The 16,411-nt window shown below is 35.3% G+C and overlaps 4 protein-coding genes across 4 annotated transcripts; 3 read left to right on the forward strand and 1 right to left on the reverse strand.

Moving 5' to 3' along the window:
- Positions 1-73: 73 nt before the first annotated feature.
- LOC138133118 (uncharacterized) lies at positions 74-907 on the forward strand. Its single transcript, XM_069050923.1, has 4 exons — positions 74-254; positions 303-431; positions 548-658; positions 709-907. The coding sequence occupies exons 1-4, from the start codon at positions 207-209 to the stop codon at positions 847-849; spliced, it is 429 nt and encodes a 142-aa protein (XP_068907024.1). The 5' UTR covers positions 74-206; the 3' UTR covers positions 850-907.
- A 7,992-nt stretch (positions 908-8,899) lies between these two features.
- On the forward strand, positions 8,900-9,807 carry Rpi (Ribose-5-phosphate isomerase). Its single transcript, XM_069051066.1, has one exon. The coding sequence runs from the start codon at positions 8,954-8,956 to the stop codon at positions 9,701-9,703; it is 750 nt and encodes a 249-aa protein (XP_068907167.1). The 5' UTR covers positions 8,900-8,953; the 3' UTR covers positions 9,704-9,807.
- LOC138133234 (uncharacterized) lies at positions 9,745-10,728 on the reverse strand. The gene is made up of 2 exons (XM_069051067.1): positions 10,567-10,728; positions 9,745-10,518 (listed from the first exon to the last, which is right to left on the reverse strand). Exons 1-2 carry the CDS (start codon positions 10,567-10,569, stop codon positions 9,991-9,993), a joined length of 531 nt encoding a protein of 176 aa, XP_068907168.1. The 5' UTR covers positions 10,570-10,728; the 3' UTR covers positions 9,745-9,990.
- Positions 10,729-12,131: 1,403 nt separating this feature from the next.
- On the forward strand, positions 12,132-16,293 carry Iswi (Imitation SWI). Its single transcript, XM_069049911.1, has 5 exons — positions 12,132-12,339; positions 12,440-13,021; positions 13,652-14,667; positions 14,718-14,952; positions 15,007-16,293. Exons 1-5 carry the CDS (start codon positions 12,289-12,291, stop codon positions 16,156-16,158), a joined length of 3,036 nt encoding a protein of 1,011 aa, XP_068906012.1. The 5' UTR covers positions 12,132-12,288; the 3' UTR covers positions 16,159-16,293.
- Positions 16,294-16,411: the final 118 nt, after the last annotated feature.

A 16,411-nucleotide genomic window follows, 5' to 3' on the forward strand; every position in this document is an offset into this window, starting at 1 on the left:
CTGGAGGCCAAAGATTTATCTAGACTTTGAATTTTTCGTCTTTCCGTATGAGATAACTAGTTTAAATATACGTTTGCTGAATTATTAATTTATTATAATAATTACTGCGCTGCAGAAACTTTTAGCCAATTCAACAAAAATCTTATCAACTATGAGTAGTATAAAAGACCAAATCCGACAACACTATAAATCAATAAACCACCATCATGCACAAGAAATTAATTGTTTGTGTCACTTTTGTCATCGTTGTCACGGTAATTGTTTCTTTTTTTTAAACATTCTTTATTTATTATTTTTGTTAGTTGTGTGCTTCTGAAGGAGCACCGCAATGGGAAGAGTCTTGGTCCAAAACGCTGAGAAAACAGCAGAAAGAAAAAAGTCACAGCAACTTGCAGGATCCACCGATCTGGTTTCGCAGTCATCACCAACAGGTTACTTAACGTCAATATATACAGGGTGTTATGAAAAATAAGTGTACACGAGTCTCTTATTTATCGAAAGCCTTGTAGAATGTTTTGATTGTAACGTTTTTTTTTTTTTTTATCAGTTGGACGCTCATCAAGTTCGTTCTGATGACATACGAGTAAAAGGTAGTGATGAATCTGTAAGTCTAGACGAGATTGTATCGATAGGTCAGAAAACATCCAAACTATATCACGTAAGCATCATTGGTATTTTTCTTCGCTGGAAAATAATTCAATTCTTTAGGAGACTGACCCGGATGTTGCCAGAAATGGACATCAAAAGATGAACATTATGACTTCTCGAGCTGACCACCACAGATCAGACATGTACAACTTGCCCGTGGATGAGGACGACTTCACCAATAAAATTTCCAAACATGATTGATTATTTGTAAATATATTCGATGCAAATTGTGGTGAATAAATATGTGCAACTGAAGAAATTGTTTTTAAGAACAAAAGTTCCGTGAAAGAGTATCTAAACGGAAGTCTTACTTAGGAGCGATCGTCAGAGTCTGTACGTGCTTGGGTATCCCCGTGAGACGCTTGAATGCCTCTTGACGGATAGAGCCTGTCATTAAAGCTCTATTTAAATGCATTCCTTAACTCCACAGCCCGGGGACTAGCGAACAGAAAGCACTACTTTATTAAGCTCTCTTACAGTGCCACAAATTAGGATAATCAAATATCAGAGTGGAGCAAATTCGAAAAAAATTTTTATTTGCATATCTAAATAACATCGCGTCTGTTATCGTGATTCTTGCACAAGAACGTGTACCATCAGTCAAATTTGTTCCAACGGTATCTAATGAGAATCTGAGTAAAGAATTTTAATCTTAAAGTGTCATTTCCAGATCGAAAACCGTTTTATTCAGCCTGTTAGTATTCACGCGGTTCGGCTAAACTTATAGATAGATCAAAAATTCGTTTCTGACGGAACATTTCCTAATATTCAACCTCGTGGGCATAAATTTGTAATATTGCAAACGTTATACTCACTTGAGATCTTATTTTTTATTGTTTTGTCTGCAATATAACTTTAGCTACTCAAGTACATGCTGAGACAAAGAATATTGTCTTCTGCGGCTCGGAATAAGAGCACATTGAAGGATATTGCAATGGATTATTCAAGAAGTGCTTATACTGCTCGAGAACAACGCTTCAAAATTACCAGCAGCATTTTACTACTCTATACTTTTGCAGAAGCTCGAGTTTTCTACCACTTAACATCCATTAAAGACGCTTTAGAATTTAGATAGTTTCATTTCTGGGACATTGTGCTTTACATGCCGCAATTACTTCGTTTTTTACAACCCCGTTTCAGCGGAAACAAACTTAAATAAATTTAATTAAATGACGATGTCAATTTTAAAACAATGAACTAAAGCCAACCGTATTAATTTTCATCTCGAGAAAAATCAATACGTAACCCAACGTTTATCTTGTTAATCCTTTGGGACGCAAGATAAAAACTGAGAACGTGATTGTACTGCCTGATAGCGACTTTTCCTTGGCTTAATATTAGCCTGTCACATACATGACAACCGCAAAAATGAAATAACGATTTTATTGAATAACTTTAAACCAGTTTCTTTCAAAAACAACGTCTACCAATAATGAAGAGATATTTAAAATATATAATTAACCTAGGAAAATTCTAAGTGGATTTTCTACGTCTCGTGGCAGAGGCAGTATTGCTTAATAAAAGGAAATCCCGCCAGGAGAAAGAGTAATAGAAAAAGTTACCTACTACAGACTTAAAGTTCCAATGAAAATAAACTCACATTCCCGCAAATTATTACCATCGTTACAAAAGTCACGAAAGTAAACAACAGTTTGCAGCAACAAATCTTTAATTCCTACCACTAACACCATAAAATGAATTTCTTAAGTCCAGATAGGCACGCCAATTTTTTCCCTTAGTTTCAACAAAACTTCTTTAAGAACCACATATTAGGGGCGTATGAAACATAAAAAAAATGTCACTAATGGTGCAGAACATTGGCCAAACCTTTAAAAATTCAATAAAAAAAATAAATTATTTATTTCCAATGGTTCAGGAGTAATAATTTTTTCAATGAAGCCCTGCAACCCCGCTTTTTTGCGAAAAAGATGACATAGGTCAAAAACAATGACAGATAAGTATTGACAAAAGGACGTTCTAAAATTAGAATTTTGCGTAGAATCAAATTTGAAATCAAAATGTGGCTTTTCCATTTAAAAAAACAAAGATGGCGTCGATTTCCGGTATTTCCCAAAGTGTCGCCATTTTGAAAATATTTTATTTCAACTTGGAGCAGTCGATTATAGTCTGCTATGGTTCGTCCAGCGAGAGATTGGTTGACATAAAAGTAACTAAATTCTACGTAGAGAAAGGAGTAGCTAGCGCACGTAAAATTTGAAATACATATATCCTTCAAGCAGTAACATTTTTGCCCTGAAATTATGCTATAATTAATGTATTCTAGTGCATTTTGTAGTGTTGGGCTAATTTAATACAATTTAAAATCTCCCAATCTCTCGCTGGACGAAGTTTACCAATTTTCATATTACATAATACGATTTTGGGAAATCAGATAGTTTTTAACGAACGGACTACGTGAATCACTCTGCATAATCCGCAGAGGGCGTCAGTACGTTAGGAAGTACAAAGAAAACAAATCAGAACAGGCGTTGCAAATTATCGGTCATGTCGTAGCGGAATTCTATGTAAATAAGCGTTCAATGCATGACCGTAGAAAGACAGCAGATTTTTTCCTGAAATATCAAAAAACGTCATTTTAAAGCAACGGTTTGTTGTTGTTAACCTAGAAAACAACTTTTCCATTTCGTTTACTGTAATTGTAAGCAACAATTATTCCAAAATGAGTGGTAAAATGGGTTTTACCCTTGAACAGAAAGCATTAATAATTAATTGATTAATTAATTCTCAGCATTATCACTATAGCGAAATAGCAAAATAGAACACAACGTGACACAAATTTTGTGTTTTTTTTTACAAAATATTCTCCGTGGGGGAAAATGAGTGACCTCAATTTCCAAAACATTACAATGTGTCCATTCTTCGTTCTTTCTAAGAAACTATTCAAGATCGACAGTGTGTGAGAAATTTTTCCATAGAAGCAATACCGTTAACACTTTGTACATGATATAAAATCGCTCGACATTATTAAATGAACAAATCAATACGAGGCAAGAGGTTATCGTCTAGCCACAGTGTCTTAAAATTAACACATCAACGTTAAAATATGTAATAAATATAAGTAAATTACAGTTTCCTTGACAGAAAGATTCACCTTACATGACTGATAAAATACACATAATCTTCGTTTAATGTGTTTTTACATGTTAATTTATTAATTTATTTATTGAAAAGCTGCAATCAGTATTCCTGTTATCAATACATAAACATAATATACATATTCGATATTCGAGATCTGGTTAATTCGAATTGGAGGAAATTGGTATTCATTCTTTTTCTAACTAATTGACTGCCAATCATGGCCTAATTATTTTTAAAAATAACTTTAGTTGTTGTTGACAAGAAATATCTAATTGTGACAAATCCTTTAACGATGGTTTCCTTTTAGTTATAAAAATATCTATCCGATAATGTGGACAGAGATTTAGTGCGATTCTGTTTCAAAATTTAGCAATATTGTTATTGAACAACATTGATTTTGCATAGATCCAACCAATCAACAGCTTCATATCATAGCAACTGCAACCTTGTTATGTAGCAATATTGGTAAATTTTAAAACAGAATCGCACCAAATAACAAGCGAGCTTCACAAGATAAATTACTTTGCTGCAAATAGCCGTACTTGACGAGGATGTGTTTAAAGATTTTCATTTTAATTTCCGACTATACAGGTTAGGATTATACATATACCGCGTATTCACCCTAGAATTATTTTAAATTCATTATCATTACTCACACATATTATCTAAACTACACAGGTGAATTGTTTATTATATGTGGTTTAACGAAATTTTAATTAAATAATTTCTCGTTCTGCGTAACATTATAATCTCTTGCCTCGGGATAAAAGCGAAAAGCCAAAAAAAAATTGTCAATGCTTTCTACCTACTCTATATTTTGATTATTCGTTGAACTCGTTTTTGTTTGTTTTGTAGGTATGTATTTTAAATTAGTCCATTTTTTTAACATTATTTATATATTTTTCACAAATATTCTTAAAAAATAACAACACACTTCAAAAACATGTTTATCTGTGATAAAACAATGTACCTATACTCGTAGCTTTATTCAGTTATACTGTCATGCATGTAAGGTAAATAATATACGTCTTCGTTGAAATACATATGAATTATTATTAGTTTTAATGTTTGACGCTGTATTAAAACAAACATTTCTTTCCTTTTTTTACCTAATACAACTGTCAATAATAAACCAATCTTCTACATTTCTTTCAAATTTAGATGCATTATCTCGTAATCAAAATTTGATCTGTAGAGAAGTTCATGAATAGAGCAGATTATGTAAAATATAGAAAATAGACGAAAAACTGAACTTTGTAGTACATACTTTATACAGGATTAAGGGGCTTAGCGTTTAAATTAATTTGGCATGACTTAACATCACAAGTGCCTTCTTCTCAACGGTTTTTAATAATATACCTACGTAAATAGTGAAAAACATTAAAATATAAGCAGAGGTGTTAAACAAGAACCAATTCTAAAAATGATGTTACAGACTAAGTATATCCAAAAGAACAAAAAAAAAGTCGTTAAAGGACCGAAATACATACGACAAAAGTATGAGTACAATAATTGTTACAAATAATTGTATCTGTTCTTTCTCTTCTTTCTTTTTCTTTGATTTAATACTTGGCGCTCAAAATTTTTAATAAGAACCACACTGAAAATTTAAAATTAATTATTGGAAGTCCTCAAAAAATCCGACTTTTGTTGTCATTTGTGGTTATACCGGGTGTATTATGAAAAACCTTTGGTGCTATAACTTCCTTATTTTTTATTCGATTTTAATAAATGATATGTCAAACAAAATCGTTTTAAATGGGCTACAATTTGAATTGATCCAATATTTGTTCTTAAGTTCTGTTTTTGACAAATGATAGTCAACTTTTTTTTTCAAATGGCACTATTAACTTTTTTTGCTCAGTTTTATAGAGATTTTTATTTTAAATATGAAAATGTTAACAACCATGCTCATGCATAGAAACAAAAAGAAGAAATTACAAAATGATGATTTTTTTTTAAATCAAACAGTCACATTAAACAGTAATAAAAGTGCATTCTAATTTTGCAAAGTGACTAAGACCTATGGACATTCAAGACAACGTCTATTTGACTCCGGCCGATAACCCAGATGATTTAATAAAACGAATCGTAGCAGTATGTGAACAAATACCACCAGAATTTTTATTAAACGCCGCAATGGGCGTCAGTGGAAGGTGTCGAATGTGCCTTAGAGAAAATGGAGGTAATTTCAAACATTTGCTATAGTAAAGTTATGGTTACTTGATTTTTGGAAATTCTATTTTTTTTATTAAAAACAAATTTTTGATTTTTTATTTTAATGTTTGTGTATTCAGAAGATAAACATCTATCAGAATAAAGATAAAAAAAATATACAGTGCAACTTAAAAAAACAAAGTTAGCTGAAGTCTGTCAAAAAATATAATGTTAAAAAAAAATCATAGCATGTCGGGCTATAGTCTTTCTAAAACGATTTTGTTTGACGTATCATTTGTTAAAATCGGATAAAAAATAAGGAAGTTATAGCACCAAAGGTTTCTCATAATACACCCAGTAGAGATATTTTCATATTTGATGGCGGAAACAAAAGACTGAGAAATGTCACAAATTTGTATTGTCAGTGTCAAATTTCTCAAAGACGTTCGTGATTTCGACAGAAATGCAGCAAACTGGCAATAAGAAAGTTATTCATCGTCGAACTAGAGACAATAGTTATTTATTTAACGAGTTCGTGGACCTTTAAAACTCTCGTTTCACTCGAGTTTTAAACTGGTCCACTCATGCCAAAAAAAGCCCAAATTACACAAGAACGAGTTGAATACAACGTTTTTTTGTTCGACGAGCCCCTTAAAGGCTCCAAATCGCTAAAAATCTTTAAAATTAGCTTGACGTTTCGTTTTGACAAGTTGTCAAATTTATCAAAATCCGTTCACACAGGAGAAAATTCTCAAATTCTGACAGTGTCGAACAAAAAAATTTGTAATACGTTTGATTGATTATATGAGAATAACTTTTCCTTTTGAACCACTGACAAAAATAGGTTCCCTTAGAATTTATTTTTTCAATCAATTTAGCGAAAGTTTAAATTTACCTCGACATTCCTTTTTACGGCGTTTATGACAAATTTGACACTGACAATACATTTTTGTGATATTTCTCAGTCTTTTGTTTCCGCCACCAAATATGAAAATACAGAGTGATCAACAAGGACTGAAGCTGTTGGCAACAATGACAACATGATGAAAATTTCAGTGAAATTGGTAGCATTACATTTTTAGTTGTCAATTTTGACGGGCAAATTCAAACTTCAAAATCAAGTGTCATTTTTGTATCAATTTATTCATTAAAATGGTTTTTACACTAGAACAAGACATTTTAATTGGTATGGCGTACTTTCGGACTGGAAATTTTGATGCTGCTAACGGTTGGTAGTATTCCACCATGTATTCCACGGAGCATGGATGATGCATTTCACCAATTTCAACAAATGTTCCCCGAGCCAGTTGTTATACTCGTATACCTTAGTTGCGTTTAAGCAGCATTGCACGAGATTGGTGCAACGTTACCTACAAACCAGTGATGGAAAAAGGCAAAAGCTACTGGTAGAAAGAACATCATCTACACTTACAGAAGATGTAGTCGAGAATGTTCGAGGTAGAATGGAACAAAGCCCTCGAAAGTCAGTGCGAAAGCTTTCACTCCAAACAGGTGTGATTCTTATCTAAAACACACGCATCCAAAGTTCTTTGTTGGACACGTTTAATGCAGGGCCTAATAATTCTTACCATTAGAAATCCCGTCATTCCTTTTCCTTACTGTACAAGCTTGTCATATGGAAGTTGCCTAACCATTTTAAAGAAGAAATTAAAGTTCCACCCTTACAAATTTTCCCGGATCCAATCCCTGCATCATGTTTCTGTTTCTCAGGAGGGGCATGCGGGCACGGCCTGTCGCTTTGATGAATATCGAAACAGTGGGCCATTTAATTAAGTACGGCTAATTACTTTTTATACTGTTTTTGGTCGTTTTGTACGTATCGTGTTTTAAAACTACCAACTCGTAACATAACCTAAATTTTTTGACATTCACAACTTGCAGCGGATGCCAACACTGACGCACAAAAAATTTTCATACTTTGGGAATATTTTCCTGTCATTTGCTGCCAACAGCTTCAGTCCTTGTTGATCACGCTGTACCTCTATAACAAATATGTCTTCAGCATACCTAGTGAAAACCGTCTTCACACTTTACACTTTCGATGATAAAGTTATGTCGATTAAGTGGCTTTTGTACACATTTATTGTAACCCACAAAACCACTTCCTTTTGATTAATAACTTATCATCAGTGTTTAACGAAAACAAAAAGATAAAGAAACCTTGGTTTTCTACTTTTTGGTATTACAGCGAATTTCGTTTAAGGGTAGAAAACCCTATTATAATGTCATGTTAATCGGCAGTGAGGACGTAAAATGATCTTAGTGCATGTTGATTGTGGTGAAGTTGTCTTTTTTCCCATTTTAACACATTTAGATGTAGATATTGATCTTTGTAATATAATACTTGAAAAGATATATAAATTCACATGGATGAATCAGTTTTACCCCGATATGTCCCCCCAAATAAGGGAAATATACCTACCGTATATACATTTTATTATGTTTAATTAATGTACCTACCTACTCTTGCATCTTCATTTTACTAAATGTTATAGAGTTTTATATGGCATGGTTTTTTATTTTCTATTGTTAATATATTGTATGTAACTATATGTTCTTGCTCTTTTCCTCATTCTCTCTGCAACTTTACATAACTACAAGTGACGAAGTGACAAATCAGTTAAGTAAGAGTCAAAAACTGATGAACTCAACAGACAAAGAAAACATTAGGTATGTCCTTATTAATTACCTTACGTAATGTACTTACTGTTTAAAATAAAAACGTTAATATGTATCAAATAATAGATAAAAAATTTAATAATTCAATAAAGCGTGGTAGGTACTGATTCAAACGGAATTTAAAAAATATTCATATTCGCTAATAACTATAGTTTTTCTTTCCTAACTGACTAACTATTTATTTTTAGATTACGACAGTATCAGGATATTCTTTTAACAACCTTCAAATTCTTATCTTGTCTCTTACAAGGATGAGCCGTGTTTTGAAATTTGCCCCAAGAATTCTCTGACCCAAGATTGACGCATGAGCAGACGATAATGTTGAAGGTCTGTTAACGTTTTGAAATTAATGCATATATTTCGGTGTTTCACGCAAATTAGACGGCTGACAAAAATGACATCATTAGAGAGTGCAAAAAAGACCGCAGCCCACACAGCAGTAGATCTGCATGTGCAAAATAACACAATTGTGGGCATAGGAAGCGGTTCAACCGTAGTGTACGCTGTTGAGAGGTTAGCTGAAAGAGTAAAAGCCGAAAAATTGAAAGTACAGTGTGTTCCAACATCATTCCAAGCAAGACAACTTATTGTTCAACATAAGTTGACTCTGACCGATTTGGAAATAAATCCCAGGTTAGATGTCTGCATTGATGGTGCTGATGAAGTTGATAACAACCTGACCTTAATAAAAGGAGGTGGAGGTTGCTTATTGCAAGAAAAAATTGTGGCCAGTTGTGCAAGGGAACTTATAATCATTGCAGATTATACAAAGAATTCACAAAAACTGGGAGATCAGTATAAAAAAGGGATCCCAATTGAAGTTGTACCAATGGCATATGCACCAATCAAAACACAAATTGAGAATCTCTTTGGAGGTGCTGTTGAACTTCGAATGGCTAAAGCAAAAGCAGGGCCAGTGGTCACAGATAATGGAAATTTTATACTCGACTGGAAGAACTTCCAACAAGATTATAACTGGGAAAATGTTAATACAAAATTGAATCTCATTCCAGGAGTTGTGGAAACAGGATTATTTGTTAAAATGGCCAAGAAAGCATATTTTGGATTAGCAGATGGATCTATCAAAGAACAAGTTTGATTTATCTCAGACATTTATTTTTTAATTGAGAGGAATGTTGATTTACCTTCTTTAAAAAATATATATTGTATTTTTATATACCAATAAACTAATTTTTCTTAGTACTTTGTACCATGTTAAGTGAACTCAAGTAGAATCCATACATTTCATGCTTAGCACAACATTAAAGTACACTCAAAGCAGTGCAGATTGACTAGAATTTTCTCAAGTGAAGTGCTAATAATTGGTCATTGTAAAAAACTCTTGTATATAGTGAAAGATATGTTTAAAAACAATGACCAAGTGCTTTAATATAAACTTGTCTTTTTCATTATTCTTAAAAATTCCTCCTGATTAATTTCACCATCTCCATCTCTATCTGCCTCATCAATCATCTCTTGTAGCTCTTCATCTGTCAAATTTTCACCCAATTCTTTAGCAACGCGTTTTAGATTCTTAAAACTGATTTTCCCAGTTTCATCATCATCAAATAAACGGAATGCTTTCATTATTTCTTCCTTTGAATCCTTTTCAGCCATTTTCATTGTCATCAACTGAATAAAATCATCAAATGACAATTTACCAGTACCTTTAGTATCAATATCAGCAATCATTTTTTTGATCTCTTCTTTTTTTGGTTCAAATCCTAAAGCACGTATAGCAACTTTCAAGTCTTTAGCATCAATCTTGCCAGATCCATCATTATCAAACAAATCAAAAGCCTCTTTAATGTCATTTTTTTGTTCCTCAGTTAGCTCAAATTTTGAACCTGCCATTTTCTTCCGAACTGAAGACAGTGGACTCTTTTTAAACACAAAGGATGGGGATTGTTGCGTCTGAAAATTTACGTAATCATAAAAGTAATATCACAAATTGTAATCTACCATTATTTATTATATAATTCTATTAGATTGGACTAAGTTCTATTCGAAAATTAACAGGTTAGGAGACCTGAAATAAACTTCCGGACTTTTAAACAATATTGCCGACAGACAGTGGCACCACCATTGAAATTCTAATATACCTAAACAACCTCACATTTTGTTTAAAGGTTACTACAGCGTGATCAACAAGGACTGAAGCTGTTGGCAGCAAATGACAGCAAAATATTCCCAAAGTATGAAATTTTTTTTTGCGTCAGTGTTGGCACCCGCTGCAAGTTGTGAATGTCAAAAAATTTAGGTTATGTTACGAGTTGGTAGTTTTAAAACACGATACGTACAAAACCACCAAAAACAGTATAAAATCTAATTAGCGGTACTTAATAATGGCCCACTGTTTCGATATTCATAAAAGCGACAGGCCGTGCCCGCATGCCCCTCCTGAGAAACAGAAACATGTTTTATGCGTTATTATTTTCGAGCTGAAAGTCTGCGGGATGCAGGGATTAGATCCGGGAAAATTTGTAAGGGTGGAACTTTAATTTCTTCTTTAAAATGGTTAGGCAACTTCCATATGACAAGCCTGTAAAGTAAGGGAAAGGAATGACGGAATTTTTAATGGTAAGGATTATTCGGCCCTGCATTAAACGTGCCCAACAAAGAACTTTGGATGCGTGTTTTACATAAGAATCACGCCTGTTTGGAGTGAAAGCTTTCGCACTGACTTTCGAGGGTTTTGTTCCATTCTACCTCGAACATTCTCAACTACATCTTCTGTAAGTGTAGATGTTCTACCAGTAGGTTTGGCCTTTTTCACATCACCTGTTTGCAGGTAACGTTGCACCAATCTCGTGCAATGCTGCCTAAACGCGACTAAGGTACCGCGCCGCCCAAAGTACCAACTGGCTCGGGGAACATTTGTTGAAATTGGTGCAATGTATCGTCCGTGCTCCGTGAAATACTGCCAACGGTTGGCAGCATCAAAATTTCCAGTCCGAAAGTACGCCATACCAATAAAAATGTCTTGCTCTAGTGTAAAAACCATTTTCATTTATAAATTGATACAAAAATGACACTTGATTTTGAAGTTTAAATTTGCCCGTCAAAATTGACAACTGAAAATGTAATGCTGCCAACTTCACTGAAATTTTCATCATGTTGTCATTGTTGCCAACAGCTTCAGTCCTTGTTGATCACTCTGTATTAATTCATTTAAACAGGTCTAAACAAATCTAGCACAATTAACGTTAAAAATGTTCTGAAATTAACGATTTGAAACTTCATCTAAAAAATATAATGGACTCAATGCAAACCTAAGGCGCGCTACAAAACAATAGATTTAGGCGCCATATTCAAACAAGTTAACTACAAACAATACGTTGGCGTATATAGAGAAATCTACATGATGCGATTTAATCATATTACTACCATAATGTGAGAAGTTTTAAACTAGAATGTATTCTTTTTTGTTATTAGTCAAAAAACTGCAACAATCTGTAAAATAAATATATGTTTAGGAATATTTTAGCTTTCTATATTCCACCACAAGTGACATATTTGTCCCTGGATTGACATACCGGTCATAGATACCGGTCCTACGATTAGCTCGTTATTTCCCGCTTGTTGTTGTTCATGGACAGTTAAACGAACGCAACTTTTCTAAATTCTTGAACGTAATATCACATTCCAATAATTTAAGGAAATAAACCGAGTTGAAAAAACAAAATGTCGAAAACAGAAGAAGGCGGTGAAACCGCTGACACTGGCGAAAATTCGGTAAGTAATTCATTTCACCAAAACCTTTTGTTAGCTGGTAAAAAGTGATAGGTTCATTGACACTACGATTTTGTGTTTAATTCTTACCATCTTCTTTAAGAATGCATCATCTTCCGACACTTTGTCGTCCCGAGGTAAAGGTGAAGACTTTGAGACCAAACTCGAAACCGATCGTGGAAGACGATTCGATTACTTACTCAAACAAACTGAAATTTTCTCGCATTTTATGAACCAAAATAAAACACCATCTAAACCAAAATCAGGTCGGCCTAAGAAGGTCAAAGAAGATACAGTGGCTGACCATCGTCATCGCAAAACCGAACAGGAAGAAGATGAAGAACTCTTGGCTGAAAGCAATGCCAAGGCCAAACCCACAATTCGCTTTGAGTCATCACCATATTACATAAAAAATGGAGAAATGAGAGACTATCAGATTCGCGGCTTAAATTGGATGATTTCACTGTATGAAAATGGAATCAATGGAATTTTAGCTGATGAAATGGGTCTCGGGAAAACTCTACAAACCATTTCTTTACTAGGTTTTATGAAGCACTACAAAAATGTCCCATCCCCACATATTGTCATCGTTCCAAAGTCAACGTTGGCCAATTGGATGAATGAATTTAAAAAGTGGTGTCCCAGTATTCGTGCTGTTTGCCTCATCGGTGACCAGGAAGCAAGGGTAAGATACAAAATCGTGATTATTACACGATTATTACACAGTAATACCAATATAAGTAAGTCAAAATTGTAAAATTATCATTGGTAAGCAAAAAATATATATTTTAACCCTTCAGTGATCCTGCTATGTCCATTAAGAAATCATGTAGCACAAACTTTTCGTTTTTTATAGAAAAATATACTTCGAACCTTTTCTTTTTTTCCAAAAAAAATAAGGTAATTGTTGACTTGACCTACTTGTGGAATTGTCGCGTTTTTTCTGGCCTGACACCCTTAGGGCGTCCTCGTACATGGTTTCCCACCACTCAAACCTTCTGCAAATGCCCTTGTTTTTCTCTTTTGTTGTGTTTCAAGGTCGCCTCAAGGTGGCATCAATGTCTAGTAAACTAAAGGGCAAGGAAAATTCATTTGCACAAGGTTTGAGTGGTGGGAAACGATGTAGGAGGACGCCCTGAGGCTGTCTAGCCAGAAAAAACGCGAAAATTCCACAAGCAGGTAAAGTCAACAATTAACCAAAAAAAAAAATGTCAGCGCCACTATCCTTAAAAAGTATGGAACTCGTCCCGTTCGGTTCAATTTTATCAAATCTGTCTTTCAGCCGCGTTTTGATCGTTGATTAACGCATTTCCAGAACGCATTTATTCGGGACGTAATGATGCCGGGCGAATGGGACGTCTGCGTGACGTCATACGAAATGGTGATCAAAGAAAAATCAGTCTTCAAAAAATTCAATTGGAGATACATGGTAATCGACGAAGCCCACCGAATCAAAAACGAAAAGTCAAAGTTGTCCGAAATTTTGCGTGAGTTCAAAACGACAAATCGTCTCTTACTGACCGGAACTCCCCTGCAAAATAACTTACACGAGCTGTGGGCGCTGTTGAACTTCTTACTTCCCGACGTGTTCAACTCGGCAGATGACTTCGACGCCTGGTTCAATACCAATCAATGTTTGGGCGACAATCAACTAGTCGAACGCTTACACGCGGTATTAAAACCGTTTTTACTGAGACGTCTGAAATCTGAAGTGGAGAAAAAATTGAAACCCAAAAAAGAAATGAAAGTGTACGTGGGTTTGAGCAAAATGCAGCGAGAATGGTACACCAAGGTGTTGATGAAAGACATCGACATCGTCAACGGAGCCGGTAAAGTTGAGAAGATGCGACTCCAGAATATTCTTATGCAACTTCGTAAATGTTCTAATCATCCGTATCTGTTCGACGGTGCCGAACCGGGCCCACCGTACACGACCGACGAACATTTGGTCTACAATTGTGGAAAAATGGTCCTCTTGGATAAGCTTTTACCCAAACTTAAAGAACAAGGCTCCAGAGTACTTATCTTCTCGCAGATGACAAGAATGTTGGACATTTTGGAAGATTATTGTCACTGGAGGCAATACAACTATTGTAGATTAGACGGACAGACACCCCACGAAGACAGGCAGCGTCAGATCAACGAGTATAACGAGGATGACAGCTTGAAATTTATTTTCATGTTGTCAACAAGGGCTGGGGGTTTAGGTATTAATTTAGCTACGGCAGATGTAGTTATAATTTACGATTCCGACTGGAATCCCCAAATGGATCTTCAAGCAATGGACAGAGCTCACAGAATCGGTCAAAAGAAACAAGTTCGAGTATTTAGGTTGGTATTGTGGTAAAAATCGTCGCTCCTAATGTCTTGGGGTTGTGTAGATTCATCACCGAGAACACGGTTGAGGAGAAAATCGTTGAACGAGCAGAGGTCAAGCTGAGATTGGATAAATTGGTCATTCAGCAGGGCAGATTGGTCGACAACAAAACTCAATCCCTCAACAAAGACGAAATGTTGAACATGATCCGACACGGGGCCAATCACGTGTTCGCGTCAAAAGATTCAGAAATAACAGACGAAGATATCGATTCGATTTTGCAGAAGGGCGAAGCAAAGGTATAAGTGACGCGATTTGCGTACAGAGTTTTGTTTTATCAATTTGTTTTGCAGACGGCCGAGTTGAATCAAAAATTGGAAGCTTTGGGAGAATCTTCTTTGAGAAATTTCACAGTCGACACTCCGACCGAGTCAGTTTACAAATTCGAAGGAGAAGACTATCGCGAAAAGCAGAAAAACATCGGCTTGTGCACGTGGATCGAACCCCCAAAGCGTGAACGAAAAGCGAATTATGCCGTGGACGCTTATTTCCGAGAAGCTTTGCGGGTTTCAGAACCCAAGGCACCGAAAGCACCTCGTCCACCCAAACAACCGATCGTACAAGATTTTCAGTTTTTCCCCCCGAGACTTTTCGAGCTCTTAGACCAAGAAATTTACTACTACCGCAAAACGCTAGGATACAAAGTACCAAAAAATCTGGAGTTGGGACCAGAAGCCTCGAAACAACAACGAGAAGAACAAAGAAAAATCGACGAATCTGAGACGCTGACGGAAGACGAGCAACAAGAGAAAGAAGCTTTACTAACTCAGGGTTTTACCAATTGGAGCAAACGCGACTTCAATCAGTTCATTAAAGCCAATGAAAAGTACGGTAGAGACGATATCGAGAATATAGCGAAGGAAGTCGAAGGTAAAACTCCAGAGGAAGTGATGGAATATTCGGCTGTGTTTTGGGAGCGGTGTCACGAGCTGCAAGACATCGACAGGATCATGGCCCAGATTGAAAGAGGCGAGACGAAGATCCAGCGCCGCGCCAGCATTAAGAGAGCGTTGGACGCTAAAATGGCGCGTTACCGTGCACCGTTCCATCAATTACGAATCGCCTACGGCACCAACAAAGGCAAAAATTACATGGAAGACGAAGACAGATTCTTGGTATGCATGTTGCATAGATTAGGGTTCGATCGCGAAAACGTCTACGAGGAGTTGCGAGCTGCCGTTAGAGCGTCCCCGCAATTTCGATTTGATTGGTTCTTGAAGTCGCGCACAGCGATGGAATTACAAAGACGATGCAATACTTTGATCACATTAATTGAAAGAGAAAATGCCGAACTGGAAGAAAGAGAGAGGAATGAAAGGAAAAAGAAAGTGTCCAAGTCAAATACCGTGACAGGAGCACCGACGCAAGTCTCGTCGAAAAGCGGACAAAAACGTAAAAATGATAACAGTGGGGCAGCTGTTGAAAAGAAAAAGAAGAAGAAATGAGAATTACTGTACTTTTAAGTTTTCATTTTAGACATTTTTTGTATTGTATGAAAGTTTTGTGTGAAAGTTTATGGTATTTATTACTTCAATTGATGTATTTGCAAAAACCTCAATAAATTTTAAGTACACTGTAAATGGCTTATTTTTAAAGCCTCACCAACAAATACTTCGTGGGGGTTATTGGTGTGAAGTAAGTACAAAGATAGGTTTTTTTCAAATGGTTCTCAACGTAATGTTCTTACAAAACTGTAAT

Source organism: Tenebrio molitor, chromosome 6 (assembly GCF_963966145.1).
Source record: "Tenebrio molitor chromosome 6, icTenMoli1.1, whole genome shotgun sequence".
Taxonomy (NCBI): Eukaryota; Metazoa; Arthropoda; class Insecta; order Coleoptera; family Tenebrionidae; genus Tenebrio; species Tenebrio molitor.